Below are 21,169 nucleotides of genomic sequence, written 5' to 3'. Positions count from 1 at the left end.
TTGTCCTTCGCAAGAACTCTCAAAGTGTTGAAGGAAAAGCTTTCCCAAGACAGTCGAACTAAGGACCGTGTGTTCTACTACCCTAACGTAGTGGACAGTCGAACTAGTCTGAAAACTGAAGCTACGCGGTCATCCATAATGAGCTCTTATATCATAAGGCCGGAAAACAGAAGTTAACAAACTTAAAATCGGTCGACTTTCATTCTAAAATATAGTTTTGATTTAACGAATACTATTGAAATCAATGTTGTGAACACAAACACCTGCAAACTTTGGTCTACATTTTAAAAATTTTATCCAGGGTCCTTGTAAAATTTAATTATGTAGATGCGCCAAAGATTATACGATTTTCACCCATTACGCAATGACATCCACTTAGACTGCTTATGATTTCGAGGGCGGCATCTTTGGCCCAATAGTCACTCCCTAACGTTTCAAGGTGTTTCTCTGGTGTAGCTCGGCAGCATAGCGCGACAAAAGCATCCGTTGGAAAGTTCTTGGAGCTACACCTAGAGCTTCTAGGAAAGTGACGTCAACGAAGGTATGAGTTCGAAGTCGCAGTCCTATATCTTCTGTGCTGGTATATGGTGTGAGGGCCAGGAGGCGTGTTAGAGACTGGTGGTCGGGATTGCTACTGTTCGCACATCGAGAATAGCTCTTAAAAACAGCCGAAACAACTGGAGGCGCCCTGTGCCACGAGCGTAATGAGTATTAAAAGACCATTAAAAGCAACCGTAAGTCGCCTTTGTGCGTGGCCGCCAAGGAGCCACAAATGATTTAAAGGAATTGTGTTCGCGATGATTATTAGGAGTTAACCCTGGGTGAACCTACGCTTTACACGAGATATACAGACAAAAGTGTGACTATTTTATGTATCCCTATTTCTTTTCAGCAGACGCAGCAGTACCAATTCCAAAGACCGGGGTTAGGTTCGAAGCCTCTCTGTAGTAAGCGAACGAGGGACAGACACTCAGCAAGGAGCTACTCCTGAAAATTTTTGAACGGTCTACGAGATCTTGAGGCAAAAACCCTGGATCCTTCCGAAATGGCCAACACGTTGATTTCCTTAAATACATACAAACATAACCTTTCCTAAATATTATTTTTTTAAATAGAAAAGTCGAGCTTTTTAAAGTAAGAACACCGGCGTATTAATACAGCCTACGCCGCCGCCGCCGATAAAGTGATCGGCGTAAACCTCTAGTATATACACACTTCAGTGCATGACAATAAACCTGCCATTGTGAATTATTTGGTGTTATATTGTCGAGAATTCAAACGTGACTGAGCGCACGCTATAAAATTGGGCCCTTAGCTTAATTCGGTTAGTAATTACACTGAAAGAAATGGTGCTAGTAAAATCAACTAATCGGTTCTGTTTTTCTTGACTTAACGGAGATTCGGTGAAATTGATCATATTATGGTTAATTCGACCGAGTTCTTTGTCAAGCGAACAAATTAGTTTAGTCATTTCAACAGAAGAGAAATTGTCGCTCTTAAGTTAACAAAATTCTGTAAAATTGGCATATTCCTAATCAATCTAACTAATTTTTTTGTTAACACAACTGATCTCACTGGTCATTTCAACAGCGATCAACAGTCAATACATGAGCAAATTTCAAAGAAAATTTTACGCTCACTGCGCTCTCTACTTTGTACTTATGTATGCTGTGTACTATATGTATGCAGATATTCACGTATATATATGGCGGCCGCCGTGGTGTGATGGTAGCGTGCTCCGCCTACCACACCGAAAACCCTGGGTTCACACCCCGGGCAAAGCAACATACAAATTTTAGAAATAAGGTTTTTCAATTAGAAGAAAATTTTCCTAAGCGGGGTCGACCCTCGGCACTGTTCGGCAAGCACTCCGAATGTATTTCTGACATGAAAAGATCTCAGTGAAAACTCATCTGCCTTGCAAATGCCGCAACATAGGTATTTTCGTACAAAGCTGTCGCAACAACCTTTTTTGTTCATTTGACTACTAAAACGGTCAATTACGAATCAACGATTTGTGCGCAGTTGATTCAACATCTTGTTGCGATGGATAAAAATTGACAGAAATTTCGGTTGAATTGACCCGTATTTCGGTTGATTTTACCAGCCTTTTTCTTTCAGTGTAAGGGTAGTTCGGTAAGTGAAAAGGACGAATGGGAGTGTGAAGAAAATAGCTCTTATTCGCTTATCAGGAGGTATCAATCGTTAGAATAGAATGGAATTATGTTTAAGCATAACACTGTTGTCCATTGTGCCTTCTTTTCTGCGCTTTATCCAGGCCAAGAGCCGCTCAACAATTTAATTTGTTTACTACTGAAATAAATTTTCGGAAGCCTTCGGTTTCATTCCCTAAGCCTGTGATCAATTTTTTGATATAATTTCTCAATTCCAGGCCTCACAGGAATATGTAAAAAAATACATAAATTATTTAATAAAATATCTCACCTCAAATGATAATCAGCCCAAGATTGATAAAATTCCTCTTTTAACTTTCCGAAACCAGTCCATTCACCATTTGATTTCATCCAACGAGGTGGACTCCAAGCTGCAGCCATTATTCTCAACTCATTCAAATTGGATATATTTTTTAAACGTTCTATTTGTTGTATCTTTACCTCATCGCGTGGATCTAGTTTCGTAAAATTTGAAAGGTTTGCGTCATTTTCAGGTAGTTCATTATATGCCCACGGTTCAAGATCAAAATCACAACCACCGATTGGAGTGCGTAACATATTGAAGCCGATACCATCCTTATGGTAATATGATCTACAAGAATTTGTATCGAGTATAGTTTTAATGTAACCTTTTTAGTTCTTGAAAACGCCATTCTCACTTACTTATAAATGTGATCCTGCAGTTGCTGATCCAGTATCCCTAGTAAGTGCGAAACAGTGCCGGTAAAAGCTCCACCGAAACCAGTTATTTTTTGATATTCTACAGAACGGTCTATACTCAATTTTATTGGATCATTTAAGCCAAATAAACCTAAAAATTTAAGTTGATTTATAAAAAATAATAAATTTGTAAAGCTCGACTTACGTTTAGTCCCATTTACCAAAAGTTTAACAATATTACGACGGTTATCAGCGACCACAGCGGAATTTTCAAAATCGGTGTTATCGTCACCAAAGCGTAAATTAGTTACAGCAAAACGTTGCCCTTCCTGGGAGAGAAAAATATTGGAGATAAATATATTATAGTGTCTTAGGTAAGATGTGATAGAAATCGCACTAAACCAATCATGAAATCTCAAGACTGATCTAGTTTAAAAATCCTAGATTTAAGCTATTACGTTAGTTATAATTGATATTAGGTAATTAGCAAGAAAGAAATATTTCTCGTCAAAAAGAGTAACCTACATGGTTTTCGAAACAAAGTTGTCACAAAGATTTGGCGACAACGTTTGCGTTACTAAAGAGATTATCAGCTCGCAAACGTATCAAATATGCTGAAAGTTCATATAAAAATTACATACAATTTTCGTGAAACAGTTAAATAGAAAGGCTGTGTAAAACTAGTAATAGTGATATCGTGTCTGCTCCTTCTCTTAATGGGCAAGAGCTAAGTCTTTCTGATAGCACTTAACACTTGAGAGTAGTTGTGACACCTCAGCTGACTGCAGGCCAAACACATATCATTGGGTCGAACAAGCTTAGGAAATATTGAATAATGAGTGAGACCAGAACTTACCGGGGTGGTGACATAACGTCAATTGACGTTTTGACCACTTTAAGCAGCCACAAAGTCAGTTGAAGATATAATCATATGAAATGTTTACAACGTCATATTTCAAATGGTTACAACATAAATGATATTGATATTATAGCCATCCTGCTTTTCCGAAATAGTCATAAGGTCAACTTTTTTTTCTCAGGTGGCTATAATGTAAATTTATTTTGTTTTGCACCTTCACGTATTAAAATATTAGCAACTTTTGAATAACAACTTCGTTTTTGTTTCCTACCACACCGAAGCTCCTGAATTCAAAACCCGGGCAAATCAACATCAGAAATTTATAAAAGTTGTTTCAGTTAGGAAAACGTTTTCTAAGTAGGTCGACTCTAGGTAGCGGTCAGCCTTGTAGCTGCCGTTCGGAGTCCGAGTAAAATATTTAGGGCTGTCCCTCCATTTTGTAGGCAAAATTAAAAGGAGTACGACACAAATTAGAAAGAAAGCTAGATCTTAATCTCCTCGAAGATAAATCGCGCCAAATATTTTCTTTATTTATTCTTTTTTTATATTTTCAGATTAGTTCAGTTATTTACAAATTTTCAGATAACTATGATGATTTTGTGCATATTTTGGTCTCTTTCTATGAAAAAAAGGATAAAGAACTGGCGTAAAGTCAAATGACCTTATGACCATTTTGAAGTTGTCATAAAGCCAATTGACCTTATGGCCATTTGAAGTGGACATGACGGCAATTGAACTTTTGCCCATTGACCTTATGCGACCCCACCGAACTTACCACATACATAGATGTACAAAGAGGTTATTCGACCAATCGTAGCATACGGAGCACTAATTTGGTGAAAAATGGTCATGATAGCGGAGGTTAAATTATCTGACTGTGGGCGATCAAGTCATTCCATTCAGGGACTTAAAATATGGTATGCAATATCTTAGACATCGATTTCTTTACCAGGGCAGTTAGGTGTGATTAGAGGTGATTAGAGGTGAGTGGCCAAATAGCAAATGATGCGATCCATGTCTACACCAATGGTTTCAATTAAGGTAGTAATCTCGTATAGCACAACACCCTACAAGTGTGTAAGAGTGTAAGCAGTTCGCGGAAAGAATCGTCACTCTTATCATTAAAAAGAAAGGACTGTAGGCTCATGTTGGGAATTCCGACTGACTACTACCTTCTCGAATCACATACCCTCAAAATATGCCTATCCCGTGATAGGACGAAGTGCGGGTTGGTGAAGGAAACGATGAATCACCAGGCTAAGACTCCAGATATTAGGAGTGATACATCTATCAGATCTAGTGGCATAGGTCCTTGAGGACTTCTAGTATTTGCTAAGACGACGGAATTATTTTATGAGTTTGGTCGTTAAACAAACTTATGGCAAGGTTATTGACTCCTTCAGTCTATGTGAGGTTATCATGGAGTGTTGGATTAGTTAGCACGGTAGCCATTCTAGGCTCTTAATCTCATCGAAGCGAAGGAATTTCTTGCACCCCTGATGATCATCAAGGGTCTAATGTCACAGTACTGACTTAGCAAGGCTAACAATATGTGAAGGCGTTTGCAGTCATGTTGAGTTTCTACGCATGTAGCCATTCTTAAGACGAATAGAAAGGAAAGGTTGCTTCACTCTCCGGGAACTGGTCAATTGGGGTTCATGCGGCATGAATGAAAATTGACCAAATTTTTCAGGAGCCTCCAAGACCTCATGGATGTTAGGTTTCGGGAGCTTCTGATTTATATAAACTCAAAAGTGGGGCTTTTGTAAATTCTCCAATCTTTTTACAATATTATTGTTCTTGTTAATTCACGAGCTGAGGTATTAATACGGAATCTAAGTACTTATTGCAGTCAAGGAAAATGGTGTCATAAACCCACGAAAGCTGGATGGAGTTAATTTTTTTCTAAAGGGAAGGCATACTCCTATGATTGGCATAGTTCCGTGATCACTTGAAGAAATGGAAAAAATGCCGGGACGTTAAGGAAGTCATATATATGCACATTATTAAGTTAGGTTAAAGTGGCCAATTAATAAAGACAAAACGGTGTGTCCAACGAAAAAACTAATTCATAAAATATTCTGTCTTCTTGGCAAATATATAAAGTTTGCCGAGATTAACCCTAATTGCTGATCCTAGATCTGATAGCGGCATCGCAGCGCACGAACACAATTTAGTGTTCAACTGTCCCTTCTTGCAGACCTCACTTTCTATGCCAGTTGTAAGCAAACCAGTGAACTTTGAGAATCTACACTCGCAAGACTTGCACTTATATTTCGTCATTATCTACCTCTCAAATCGTGCATAGATTGACGTAAAGCCCCATAGGGTGTGAGTTAACGAAAAATCCGATAATTTTATCAAATACTGAACACAATGTATTACTTAGTACAGTTCACGAATAGTTATTTCTTAGAAAGATAAAGGTAGTCACGTACTAATTTATGTTTATGAAACAAATTTAATTAAATTCATGACAATATATTTATGATGTCTGTTTTCATACAACTAATTATCGGGTGTTAAGACCATGCTGATGGGTGTAAGAAAGAGAAATTGTTACTTGTGAAAATATGAACATTTCATAATAAAAGGCTAGGTTTGACTGGCCTGTTAATTAAGACCTCAAATAGACTGAATGCATCTATAGTGTTTCCAGACTTTGTTTGAAGCTGGCAGCTCTGCCGCCCCTAGTTACTGGAGCCTTGACTTCGAGAGCGCAGGATGTTGTGTTCTTATCCTGCTCACCCCTTTATTCCTGCTGTTACTGACCTACTAGCCTATTTTGCATGCATGTGACATCAGAAGACAGCGATTAAGGTATCATGAGCCTATCATGAGCCCTATAATTGAAATTATTTATAAAAAATTAACATTTTTGAATTAAAATTTTTTTCTTGTACATTTACTTAAAGAAAATAGTAAAAAAAAAACTTAAAAAAGACACGCAAAAATGCACAATTAAATTTTGCGAATCATCTGCCGTACCTCTTCGTAGTTTCCAACAAAGCGGTTCCGTTGAAAAAGGTGAGTATACCGGTGGCTCTTTAGCGGTCGTAACATAACGGCGCCGCTTTTGGAGGAAACCGAGCCTTTAGTCCTCTCTCTTTAGAGATAATTACAACTTTTTAAGTCTGACATGGTAGGTTTTGCACATATGATTTTAGAAATTTTGGGAAATTTTTGGATTGGGACGTCTACTGTCGATTCATCGAGTGTAATACCAACTCATCGGCCTTTTCCTTACCTTTTTGGCCAATAAACGAAATCTCTTCAATGCTGATTTGCACTCCAGGATACTACTTGATGAATTTCACATAAATCTATTAAAAATACTCTTAAGGAATCGAAAGAGTACTTAAAAACCAATCTAAATTCATAGAACCGGAGCTACTACTCCAACTCCGATCGTAAAATCAAGAGCCAATGCTTTGCAAAGGAGTATTTTTGTGTACTCCAGTATAACAAATATGGAACAAATGACAGAACTATTTTTGCAGGTTAGGGAAAAATTACACTGATTTAAGTGCGACATTGAGGAAGTAAACAAAAACAGCATGCTCAATAGAATTAAATAAACTATCCTATGGTCCGCTTGTTATACTCAGTTGAGCAGAGCTCACAGAGTATATTAACTTTGATTGGATAACGGTTGGTTGTACAGGTATAAAGGAATTGAGATAGATATAGACTTCGGTATATCAAAATCATCAGTATCGAAAAAAAATTTGATTGAGCCATGTCCGTCCGTCCGTCCGTTAACACGATAACTTGAGTAAATTTTTAGGTATCTTGACGAAATTTGGTATGTAGGTTCATGGGCACTCATCTCAGATCGCTATTTAAAATGAACGATATCGGACTATAACCACGCCCACTTTTTCGATATCGAAAATTTCTAAAAATCGAAAAAGTGCGATAATTCATTACCAAAGACGGATAAAGCGATGAAACTTAGTAGATGGGTTGAGCTTATGTCTCTGAATAGAAAATAAGTAAAATTTTGGACAATGGGCGTGGCACCGCCCACTTTTAAAAGAAGGTAATTTAGAAGTTTTGCAAGCTGTAATTTGGCAGTCGTTGTAGATTTCATGATGAAATTTGGCAGAAACGTTACTTGTATTACTATATCTATGCTTAATAAAAATTAGCAAAATCGGAGAACGACCACTCCCACTTTAAAAAAAATTTTTTTTAAAGTGAAATTTTTACAAAAAATTTAATATCTTTACAGTATATAAGTAAATTATGTCAACATTCGACTCCAGTAATGATATTGTGCAATAAAATACAAAAATAAAAGAAAATTTCAAAATGGGCGTCGCTCCGCCCTTTTTCATTTAATTTGTCTAGGATACTTTTAATGCCATAAGTCGAACAAAGATTTACCAATCTTTGTGAAATTTGGTAGGCGCTTAGATTCTAGGACAATAACTGTTTTCTGTGAAAAAGGGCGAAATCGGTTGCAGCCACGCCCAGTTTTTTTACACAGTCGTCCGTCTGTCCTTCCGCTCGGCCGGTAACGCGATAACTTGAGCAAAAAACGATATATCTTTACTAAACTCGTACTTATCTGAACTCACTTTGTATTGGTGTAAAAAATGGACGAAATTCGACTATGACCACGCCCACTTTTTCGATATCGAAAGTTACGAAAAATTAAAAAAATGCTAGAATTCTATACCAAATACGAAAAAAGGGATGAAACATGGTAATTGGATTGGTTTATTGACGCAAAATATAACTTTGGAAAAAATCTTTATAAAATGGGTGTGACACCTACCATATTAAGTAGAAGTAAAAGAAAAAGTTCTGCAGGGCGAAATCAAGGGCTTTGAATCTTGGCAGGAATACCGTTCGTGGTATTACATATATAAATAAATTAGCGGTACCCGACAGATGATGTTCTGGGTCACCCTGGTTTACATTTTGGTCGATATCTCGAAAACTCCTTCACATATACAACTACCACCACTCCCTTTTTAAATCTCATTAATACCTTTAATTTGACACCCATATCGTACAAACACATTATAGAGTCACCCCTGGTCAACCTTTATGGCGATATCTCGAAAAGGAGTCCACCTATAGAACTAAGACCCACTTCCTTTTAAAATACTCATTAAAACCTTTCATTTGATACCCATATCGTACAAACAAATTCTAGGGTCAGCCCTGGTCCACCTTTATGGCGATATCCCTAAATGGCGTACACCTATAGAACTATGGCCCACTCCCTCATAAAATACTCTTTAATACCTTCCATTTGATACACATGTCATACAAACACATTCCAGGGTTACCCTAGGTTCATTTTCCTACATGGTGATTTTCCCTTATTTTGTCTCGATAGCTCTCAGCTGAGTATGTAATGTTCGGTTACACCCGAACTTAGCCTTCCTTACTTGCTTTATTTATTCAATTGTATAATAATAGGTTGTTGTTGTGGTAACGATAAAATGGCTCCCCCGTTGACGGTGGTATTCTGATGGATATGAGTTCAGTACTTGCACCTTCTGTTGATAGTGGCACAGTCGCGGGAACAAATTGTGCAATACCTCGCCCAGCTAATTGGTTCTCACTGGAAAAGCTCCACGTCAAGCGCTACAGACGTGCACACGAATTTACCCTGAAGACGATTACCGTGTGTAATCGAAATATAATGGTAAGAAACGGATAAAACTTGCGTTTTATTTATACATTTTCTGGACCTCAAGCACTTTTTGTATTGTTTTGACAGTTGATCCGCTGCTATTCAATATTGAAAAACTCCTTTTTTTGTAATGACATAGCAAATGCATAGCCGTGTATTTTTTTAGTGCACTGTAAAAAATATGCTACGGATGTTTGTAATGCAATGAGCACTTGTACAAAATCCAGAACTCCCTTAATAATCTTTGTTTTTTTATACCCAGTTGAGCAGAGCTCACAGAGTATATTAACTTTGATTGGATAACGGTTGGTTGTACAGGTATAAAGGAATTGAGATAGATATAGACTTCGGTATATCAAAATCATCAGTATCGAAAAAAAATTTGATTGAGCCATGTCCGTCCGTCCGTCCGTTAACACGATAACTTGAGTATCCTGGTATCGAGGTATCCTGACGAAATTTGGTATGTAGGTTCCTGGGCACACATCTCAGATCGCTTTATAAAATGAACGATATCGTACTATAACCACGCCCACTTTTTCGATATCGAAAATTTCGAAAAATCGAAAAAGTGCGATAATTCATTACCAATGACGAATAAAGCGATGAAACTTGGTAGGTGGGTTGAGCTTATGTCTCTGAATAGAAAATAAGTAAAATTTTGGACAATGGGCGTGGCACCGCCCACTTTTAAAAGAAGGTAATTTAGAAGTTTTGCAAGCTGTAATTTGGCAGTCGTTGAAGATATCATTATGAAATTTTGCAGGAATGTTACTTGTATTACTATATCTATGCTTAATAAAAATTAGCAAAATCGGAGAACGACCACTCCCACTTACAAAAAAAAATTTTTTAAAGTGAAATTTTTACAAAAAATTTAATATTTTTACAGTATATAAGTAAATTATGTCAACATTCAACTCCAGTAATGATATGGTGCAACAAAATACAAAAACAAAAGAAAATTTCAAAATGGGCGTGGTTCCGCCCTTTTTCATTTGATTTGTCTAGGATACATTTAATGCCATAAGTCGAACAAATATTTACCAATCCTTGTGAAATTTGGTAGGTGCTTAGATTCTATGACGATAACTGTTTTCTGTGAAAAAGGGCGAAATCGGTTGAAGCCACGCCCAGTTTTTATACATAGTCGGACCGCCTGTCCTTCCGCTCGGCTGTTAACACGATAACTTGAGCAAAAATCGATATATCTTTACTAAACTCAGTTCACATAATTACCTGAACACACTTTGTATTAGCATAAAAAATGGCAGAAATCCGACTATGACCACGCCCACTTTTTCGATTTCGAAAATTACGAAAAATGAAAAAAATGCCATAATTCTATACCAAATACGAAAAAAGGGATGAAACATGGTAATTGTATTGATTTATTGACGCAAAATATAACTTTAGAAAAAACTTTGTAAAATGCGACACCTACCACATTAGGTAGAAGAAAATGAAAAAGTTCTGCAGGGCGAAATTAAAAGCCCTTGGAATCTTGGCAGGAATACTGTTCGTGGTATTACATATATTAATAAATTAGCAGTACCCGACAGATGATGGTCTGGGTCACCCTGGTCCACATTTTGGTCGATATCTCGAAAACGCCTTCACATATACAACTACCACCACTCCCTTTTAAAATACTCACTAACACCTTTCATTTGATACCCATATCGTACAAACAAATTCTAGAGTCACCCCTGGTCCACCTTTATGGCGATATCTCGAAAAGCCGTCCGCCTATAGAACTAAGGCCCACTCCCTTTTAAAATACTCATTAACACCTTTCATTTGATACGCATATCGTACAAACAAATTCTAGAGTCACCCCTGGTCCACCTTTATGGCGATATCTCGAAAAGGCGTCCACCTATAGAACTGAGGCCAACGCCCTTTTAAAAAACACATTAACACCTTTCGTTTGATACCCATATCGTACAAAAAAATTCTAGAGTCAGCCCTGGTCCACTTTTATGGCGATATCCCTAAATGGCGTCCACCTATAGAACTATGGCCCACTGCTTCTTAAAATACTCTTTAATACTCTCCATTTGATATACATGTCATACAAACACATTCCAGGGTTACCTTAGGTTCATTTTACTACATGGTGATTTCCCCTTATTTTGTCTCCATAGCTCTCAACTGAGCATATAATGTTCGGCTACACCCGAACTTAGCCTTCCTTACTTGTTTGCAAATCATTTTAATATTTCTTCATATAAAAAACAATCGAAATTTTAATATGGGAAATATATTAAGCACCGTCAGTAAATAAAAAGTTGCAGACAAATTATAGAAAATTTTCAGCAGTTTGGGGTTTGCACATTATTATACTAATAAAATTCAATAGACTATGCTAGTGCTTACTTAAAAATCCCCTAAGAATTCTGAAAGGTGGCATTGCACAGATAACTTGATCTGAACAAACTTATAGTCCGTTAACTTTAAATTTTCATTTCAATTTTGAGCTGTTCACAGGTGTCCCTCATCTTTATGTGCAGAATCCTGAAAAGTTTAAGTTGGGTTCCCGAAGAGTATTGTTCCTTATTAAATTAGTAGCATTTCAACGCTTCCATCACTTCTCCTTCCACTACGTTGTTGCATTTTCCCCGCAGGTATCAGGAATTTCCAACGTGTTGCCGCAACATGTTGCTGAAGGCTTACTCGGCCTTTTTATTTCTGAGGAAAAAAAATTGGAAGGAATAGAGGAGAGTTGAAATAGTTTGCAGGCATTGCACAAGGAACAATATTGTCTAGGACACTAAAGTTGTAACTGTTGTAACGCAGACATGCCTTTGTTAAAAAAAAAAATGATCTGTATGAAGTGCGTTCTATAAAAATTACCAAATTATGTAGCAAGAACAAATTAAAACTTTCTTATGAACTTGTATTAAACACTTTTTCCGCTTGTTTTGAAGCGAATTTGTTTTGAAATATGTACTTTATGTGCAAACATATATTCCTTTATCAAATATGCGCAAAGCGTGGCAGCTTAATCAAATATGTACAAATTTAAGTAGCTCTATTATTTTTAGTTATTAAAGAAAGAATTTTATTTTTAAATAAAGAGCCAAAATTTGTTTGTTTGTTATTTATTTGTCAACAGGTGAATCAATAACCTTTTTCAAGTTAAGCTGCTTCAAAATAACGAATATCTAATTCCCGGAACTGATTCCAGGATCTCAATGCATAGATCCCGAAGAGATCGGGGTTATATCAATGGAAAATGTTGTCATCCCTAGTACCAACCATGCCTAAACTGGTCCCTATTTGCGGAGCATGTCCTCTAAAGGTTTTTATTTTACACTTTTTGTAATCGAATGCGTACACCCAGAAAAAACACTTAAATGAGGTAAAACATTTCCAAAAAAAATTTTTTTAATTTAGGGAAATTTCAATGCAACGAGTAAGAGTTTCTTTTTTTATAAAACTTTTCATTAATTTGAGGAAAATTTTTTCATTTGATTTTCTTTTTCAATCAAGAATACTTGATTATATGTTTCTGAAAATTTTTACGTGTAGGAGATAGCTTAGTGAAAAAGAGTACCCGACTGTAAAGTTGCGGAGCTCGACTAGAAATCCACCGGCGTAACATTACACAATTTAGTTTTTATACACAGTTGAGCAGAGCTCACAGAGTTTATTAACTTTGATTGGATAACGGTTGGTTGTACAAGTATAAAGGAATCGAGATAGATATAGACTTCCATATATCAAAATCATCAATATCGAAAAAAAATTTAATTGAGCCATGTCCGTCCGTCTGTCCGTTAACACGATAACTTGAGTAAATATTGAGTTATCTTCACCAAATTTGGTACACGAGCTTATCTGGACCCAGAATAGATTGGTATTGAAAATGAGCGAAATCGGATGATAACCACGCCCACTTTTTATATATATAACATTTTGGAAAACACAAAAAACCTGATTATTTAGTAAATAATACATCTAGAATATTGAAATTTGACTTGTGTACTAATATTGAGACTCTTGATAAAAATTGAAAAAAAAAAATTTTTAATGGGCGTGGCACCGCTCACTTGTGATAAAATCAATTTTACAAATATTATTACTCATAAATCAAAAACCGTTAAACCTATCGTAACAAAATTCGGCAGAGAGGTTGCCTTCACTATAAGGAATGCTTTGAAGAAAAATTAACGAAATCGGTTAAGAACCACGCCCAATTTTATATAAAAGATTTTTAAAAGGGTCGTGGACGAATAAAATAAGCTATATCTTTGCAAAAAAGAGCTTTATATCAATGGTATTTCATTTCCGAAGTGGATTTCTAACAATAAATAGGAAAAATTTCAAATTTAGAAAAATGGGCTTGGCCCCGCCCTTTTATGACTAAGCAATTTTCTATGTTTCGGGAGCCATAACTCGAAGAAAAATTAACGGATCGTAATAAAATTGGGTACAAAAATTTTCCCTAGGGCAGGAAATATTTCTTGAAAAAATGGCCGAGATCGGTAAAAGACCACGCCCACTTGTATATAAAAGATTTTTAAAAGGGTCGTAGGCGAAAATAATAAGCTATATCTTAGCGAAAAATAGTTTTTTACCAATAGTATTGTTATTGTTCTGTTATATCTTTATTTCAAAATAAACAGTAGGGAAATCCCCACAACTGAAGGAAAACTGCATTATTACCCGCTCAAGGTCATTGGTGTTAGCCTCTGTATCCTTTTTGCTTCTTTTAAACGAAAACTAGTTCAGAATAGAACCATATGTATATGCATTATTGCGCAGTCTTGTAACACCATTAAGCACACAAAACAAACAACAGCATTTAAAGTGTACAGCTGGGCATGTATTGTTCGGTTTCACCCGAACTTAGACTTCCTTACTTTTTTTTAAATATTTACGTATGTACTTTATGTGCAAACATATATTCCTTTATCAAATATGCGCAAAGCGTAGCAGCTTAATCAAATATGTACAAATTTAAGTAGCTTTATTCTTTACAGTTATTAAAGAAAGAATTTTATTTTTAAATAAAGAGCTAAATTTTTTTTTTTATTTTTATTTTTTTTAAATATTTTTATTTGCCTTCAAATATTATAATTTATTGAATTTTGATGAGCTCGAGGCAGTTTAAAAAATTGAAACACAGTTTAAATGTTTGTATTTCTAATTTTATTTGGTCGATATTTCGATCTCATTCTGAGATCATCTTCAGGAAACAATTGAATAGTCGGTAAACATATTCAATTGTTTCCTGAAGATGATCTCAGAATGAGATCGAAATATCGGCCAAATAAAATTATAAATACAAACTTTTAAACTGTATTTTATTTTTATTTTTACCTTTATATTAAGTAGCTTTCATGTTTGTCCCCTCATTTCCATATGAATTTTTGACCCACGGAAAAGTCTTTTTCGGTAACTTCCCGTTGAGCTAGACACTTAATGCAAGTGAAAAAAAATCCGCTAGGTGGCGCACGGATCAAGATATACAGAAAATTAATTTTAAAATGGAAACTTTGCGAACGACTTTTAACTAACTTCTCGGTGATCCAGAGACTTAAAACTTAGCACATAGTTTGCGAGTCGATGGCACTACAATTCGTGGAAAACAAAATGCCGCCAGGTGGCAGACGAATCGAGATAAACAAAAATCCCTGAAAAAAAGCAGGGAATCTTGCAATCGATTTTTGAGTAACTTTCCGGTGAGCTGGAGTTATGAAACTTGAGCCTGTAACGAACTTCTCCTCACACTGCTGCTTAAGCCAGGGAAACCTACGAAGGTGCGTTCGGATAGAAGCGGGGTGGCACACCTATCTCGGCTTCAGCTTAGCTCAGGGAAAATGGGAGTGGCTTTGCTTCATCCTTACGCAGCGAAGTCGTACAAAAAGATTTAAATTGTATGCCGAAAACCAATTTTAAATCTATAAAATCAAAATCAAAACGAAACCAGCGAAATGCAAACTGCAGCCAAACAACCAAAAAAAAATCTATAATAAAAACAGCCTACGATTAACTGTCTAGAAAAACTTGGGACATGGAGTATTTTGCGAAAACAAATGCCGATGGGAGAAAAAGGTGGACAAATCCCCCATATCTATACCCACCCAACCTGTTAACCTAGGAAAGATATTTGTTTAGGTTAACCCTAGCTATACTTACTTCTGCTCAGCTCATCATACCTCTACATTTCATCATCGACCAAAAGATATTTAGATCTTCATTTTAATATTCAAGTTTTTACATTTTATTCAATCCAAATCTAAACTAAAGTTTAAGTCCTACGCCTACATCAGAATACTTAGAAAATTAGCATCCGCTTTGTGAATGTTTAGGAATTTAATCTCAACAATTCGCACAAAGAAAAAAAACTACATCAAACTCAAAATATAAAAAGAATCAAACAACATTATGTTCAAATGCCTGTTTGTATGTCGATCGAACATTTTACATCGGACTTCAGATTGAAGGCGAAATATCGACCAAATAAATGTGTGAATACTAACACAGTGTTTTATTTAAAGCAAGGCCTCGAGCTCACAAAACTCTGCATATTTTAGATATAGTTTTTTGTTGTCTCTAGATTTCTAATTTTATTTTTTTTTTTTCTATTAATTTTTACTTATTTATTTTAATTTAGCTAACATTTATGCTTGCACTGCGCATTGTTTCCTTCATGATTACATTCAGAACTCAATAAAACATAATAGAATTAAGGGCTTCTTAAGATTGTTTCATACTCTTTTTATATATTTTTTTTTTCTTGAGAAATAATTTATACTTTCTAACTTTGTATTCAACAATTCGGAAGAAATTTATATTCCGATTAACCAAAGAGATTCATGTCTTTCGTACTGCTTATTTTTCTGAATACAGATTGCAGGACTTCAGAAATTGCACTTAGCAACATTTTGCAAAATTTAAATTTAAACAAAGATTTTTGATTTATAATAAAAGAAATAATAAATAATAGTTTAAAAAAACTAAAAAAACACGCTTTTATAGCTAACCGAACTAAAAAATAGGAAATAATTTTCAATTAAAAAGAGTTTATATAACAGTAGTAGAAGGTCAAACAATAATTTATAGTTAATTACCTCAAAATAAAATTATAATAAAATTTAAGTTATTAACAGAATAATTTAATTCAGATTAAAAAGCGTGGGGTGAATTTGACTACATTTTATATCTTTCCTCTCAGATAGTTGCCAATAGAATGACTGTAACATTCAATATCAAGCACCCCACGCTTTTTACTGTGAAGTAAATTATTCTGTTAATAACTTAAATTTTATTATAATTTTATTTTGCGGTGATTAACTATAAATGATTGTTTGACCTTCTACTACTGTTATATAAACTCTTTTTAATTGAAAATTATTTCCTATTTTTTAGTTCGGTTAGCTATAAAAGCGTGTTTTTTTAGTTTTTTTAAACTATTATTTATTTTAAATTTTTTAGTTCAAGTAATTTTAAAAGTTTTAGTCGAGAGTGATGAAACCTCGAAACGCCAGCGGTGCATGGATGAATCCAACCCCACGGCACCGAAAAGGGCCAAGACGCAAGGAGGCTGGACGCGGTCTTTCGCCGAAATTACCAAGGGTCGGCAAATCATTGGCATTATAGACGAGAGCAGCGAAGATGGCAGGATCCCGAAACAACAGTGGAAGTGGATCGAGGCCGCGCTCGCTACGGTGGCCGTTAAGGTTAAGAAAGACAACCCTGGTCCACCGCCATCTTACACCGATGCAGGGTGGTTCCAGGGCAATGTCAAGCTAATTGCCTGTGACGACGCCAGGTCGGTAAACCTCTATAGGGCCGCCGTCACGCTGATAGGGGTGGTATATCCGGGCACGCGCCTCAAGGTAGTAGAGGCGCGTGATATCCCCTCACGACCAAGGGCTAGAGCCTGGGTTCCAGTGACGCCAATGGACCCAGCTGACATCCTGGAGCTGCTCTAGGAGTAAAACCCGAAACAGGTTTGGAAGTCAACCTGGATAAAACCGAGCTTGTCCTCTTCACGAGGAGGTACAAAGTACCAAATCTTACACCGCCAAGAATTGGGTGTACGTTCTTAGCGTTTAGCGATCAAGTCAAGTATTTGGGAGTTATTCTGGATAGGAAGCTATTATGGAGTGACCAAATAGTGGAGCGATGCAAGAAGGCAGCAGCAGAGCTGTTCACCTGCAAGAGGGCAATTGGCACCTCCTGGGGATTTTCCTCTAAGGTGACCTACTGGATTTACACAGCCATTGTGCGCCCGATTTTTCTTTATGGTGCCTTGGCCTGGTGGCCTGCACAAGCTAAAAGTACCTACCTTGAAATGCTTCAAAAGGTGCATTGGAGTTCGGAGCTCTGCATTACCGGAGCTCTCGGCTCCACTTCAGATTCCGTTACATACATACACGGATACATAGATAGATACAGGCCAAGCTAATAAAAGCGTGTTAAAAAGGGCTCCAGTATGCTCTTTCGTAGATGTGCCATGCATCCACTTCTATCATTAATAAAGGAATGCGTTTTTCACATTATGTGCAAGATTTCAAATCTATGGCCATTTGGGGTGGTCATAAGTTCTATTGACCTTATATCTGTTAACCTTATGTTACCACACCATCACATTATTGCATTGTCATAGAGCCTTGATATGTGTGCAATGTTTCAATCAAACTTATGGCCATTCAAAGTGGTAATAAGGCCAATTGACCTTATGGCCGTTGACCTTATGTTACCACACCATCACATTATTGCATTGTCATCGAGCCTTGATACGCGCGCAAGGCTTCAATCAAACTTATAGCCATTCAAAGTGGTAATAAGGCCAATTCACCTTATGGCCGTTGACCTTAAATCACCACACCATCACATTAATGCATTTTCATCGAGTATTGATACGTGTGCAAGGTTTCAATCAAACTTATGGCCATTCAAAGTGGTAATAAGGCCAATTGACCTTATGGCCGTTGACCTTAAGTCACCACACCATCACATTAATGCATTTTCATCGAGCCTTGATACGTGTGCAAAGTTTCAATCAAACTTATGGCCATTCAAAGTGGTAATAAGGCCAATTGACCTTATGGCCGTTGACCTTATGTTACCACACCATCACATTAATGCATTGTCATCGAGCCTTGATACGTTTGCAATGTTTCAATCAAACTTATGGCCATTCAAAGTGGTAATAAGGCCAATTGACCTTATGGCCGTTGACCTTATGTTACCACACCATCACATTAATGCATTGTCATCGAGCCTTGATACACGTGCAAGGCTTCAATCAAACTTATGGCCATTCAAAGTGGTAATAAGGCTAATTGACCTTATGGCCGTTGACCTTAAGTCACCACACCATCACATTATTGCATTTTCATCGAGCCTTGATACGTGTGCAAAGTTTCAATCAAACTTATGGCCATTCAAAGTGGTAATAAGGCCAACTGACCTTATGGCCGCTGACCTTAAGTCACCACACCGTCACATTAATGCATTTTCATTGAGCCTTGATACGTGTGCAAAGTTTCAATCAAACTTATGGCCATTCAAAGTGGTAATAAGGCCAATTGACCTTATGGCCGTTGACCTTATGTCACCACACCATCACATGAATGCATTGTCATCGGTTCTTGATACCTATGCAAAGCTTCAAATTAATCAGACTTCTAGAAACCGGTGAGAATTAAGCTCAAAGATTCCGTTACATACAGGCCAAGCTAATAAAAGCGTGTTAAAAATAAGTGTTTCACAAATAGCAACACTGGCACTATGGATTTCGGGATCTTCACGGTAGGCCTCAAGAACATGGTTTTGGGAATACGACGTCAAGCGCGGATCTCTACAGTTGTCTACGCCTAGGTTGGCACCCTAAGTCGCTTCACTTTCATTTTGCATATTTATGGTTTTAACTGATACACTTATTATTTTATTTTAGTGCAACGTAAAATCGTTTGAAGTTTTTGTTAGTTTATACTAAATTAGGGCTAACTTCACATTTTAACGATTCAAGGTTCGATTCGAGCTCAAGGCCTGAACAATAATTTTTTTCTAATGATAATTATTGTTATTTTTTAATTTTTCTAAATTTGAAAAATTGTATTTTGTTTTTGGAATAGTAAGTAGAAACATTTTTCAGACAACATGCCATAGCTGCGCAGATAGATCCATTTCGAAGGGTGCTAAGCCTTCATCATCAGTACGCTTTAGGCATGCTGCGCTAACCATTTAGCTATACAGCGGTGGTTTGTTTGACTGGCAAATTTGCTACTTCTATTCCTTTTTACCAACTATATTTATTCAGTGTTGCGCCATCTGGTGCAAATCACTGATAATGCTGGATTTTTGTTTATTGTCAATTACTTTGTTTGACATTCCCAAGTGCTCATGGTTTATTAACAATTGTTTTTGTTTTCATCGGCCTATTGATAAATGATTCAAGGTTCGATTCGAGCTCAAGGCCTGAACAATAATTTTTTTCTAATGATAATTTTTGTTATTTTCTAATTTTTCTAAATTTGAAAAATTTTATTTTGTTTTTGGAATAGTAAGTACAAATTATTGTTCAGGCCTTGAGCTCGAATCGAACCTTGAATCATTTATCAATAGGCCGATAAAAACAAAAACAATTGTTAATAAACCATGAGCACTTGGGAATGTCAAACAAAGTAATTGACAATAAACAAAAATCCAGCATTATCAGTGATTTGCACCAGATGGCGCAACACTGAATATATGAAGTTGGTAAAAAGGAATAGAAGTAGCAAATTTGCCAGTCAAACAAACCACCGCTGTGTAGATAAATGGTTAGCGCAGCATGCCTAAAGCGTACTGATGATGAAGGCTTAGCACCCTTCGAAATGGATCTATCTGCGCAGCTATGGCATGTTGTCTGAAAAATGTTTCTACTTACTATTCTAAAAACAAAATACAATTTTTCAAATTTAGAAAAATTAAAAAATAACAATAATTATCATTAGAAAAAAATTATTGTTCAGGCCTTGAGCTCGAATCGAACCTTGAATCATTTATCAATAGGCCGATAAAAACAAAAACAATTGTTAATAAACCATGAGCACTTGGGAATGTCAAACAAAGTAATTGACAATAAACAAAAATCCAGCATTATCAGTGATTTGCACCAGATGGCGCAACACTGAATAAATGAAGTTGGTAAAAAGGAATAGAAGTAGCAAATTTGCCAGTCAAAGAAACCACCGCTGTATAGCTAAATGGTTAGCGCAGCATGCCTAAATCGTACTGATGATGAAGGCTTAGCACCCTTCGAAATGGATCTATCTGCGCAGCTATGGCAGGTTGTCTGAAAAATTTTTCTACTTACTATTCCAAAAACAAAATACAATTTTTCAAATTTAGAAAAATTAAAAAATAACAATAATTATCATTAGAAAAAAATTATTGTTCAGGCCTTGAGCTCGAATCGAACCTTGAATCATTTATCAATAGGCCGATAAAAACAAAAACAATTGTTAATAAACCATGAGCACTTGGGAATGTCAAACAAAGTAATTGACAATAAACAAAAATCCAGCATTATCAGTGATTTGCACCAGATGGCGCAACACTGAATAAATGAAGTTGGTAAAAAGGAATAGAAGTAGCAAATTTGCCAGTCAAAGAAACCACCGCTGTATAGCTAAATGGTTAGCGCAGCATGCCTAAATCGTACTGATGATGAAGGCTTAGCACCCTTCGAAATGGATCTATCTGCGCAGCTATGGCAGGTTGTCTGAAAAATTTTTCTACTTACTATTCCAAAAACAAAATACAATTTTTCAAATTTAGAAAAATTAAAAAATAACAATAATTATCATTAGAAAAAAA

The 21,169-nt window shown here is 36.2% G+C and overlaps 1 protein-coding gene across 1 annotated transcript in view; it reads right to left on the bottom strand.

Moving 5' to 3' along the window:
• Positions 1–21,169, bottom strand: part of LOC137243305 (lysosomal acid glucosylceramidase-like) — a 45,050-nt gene that overhangs the window by 11,218 nt on the left and 12,663 nt on the right. The window contains exons 3-5 of the mRNA XM_067770873.1: positions 3,040–3,163; positions 2,838–2,985; positions 2,446–2,766 (exon numbers count right to left, since the gene is read on the bottom strand). Coding sequence (XP_067626974.1) covers positions 2,446–2,766; positions 2,838–2,985; positions 3,040–3,163 — 593 coding nt within the window. The remainder of the gene's footprint in view (positions 1–2,445; positions 2,767–2,837; positions 2,986–3,039; positions 3,164–21,169) is intronic.

This window comes from Eurosta solidaginis, chromosome 1 (assembly GCF_040869045.1).
Source record: "Eurosta solidaginis isolate ZX-2024a chromosome 1, ASM4086904v1, whole genome shotgun sequence".
Taxonomy (NCBI): Eukaryota; Metazoa; Arthropoda; class Insecta; order Diptera; family Tephritidae; genus Eurosta; species Eurosta solidaginis.
This window is presented reverse-complemented; position numbering and strand designations above follow the sequence as displayed.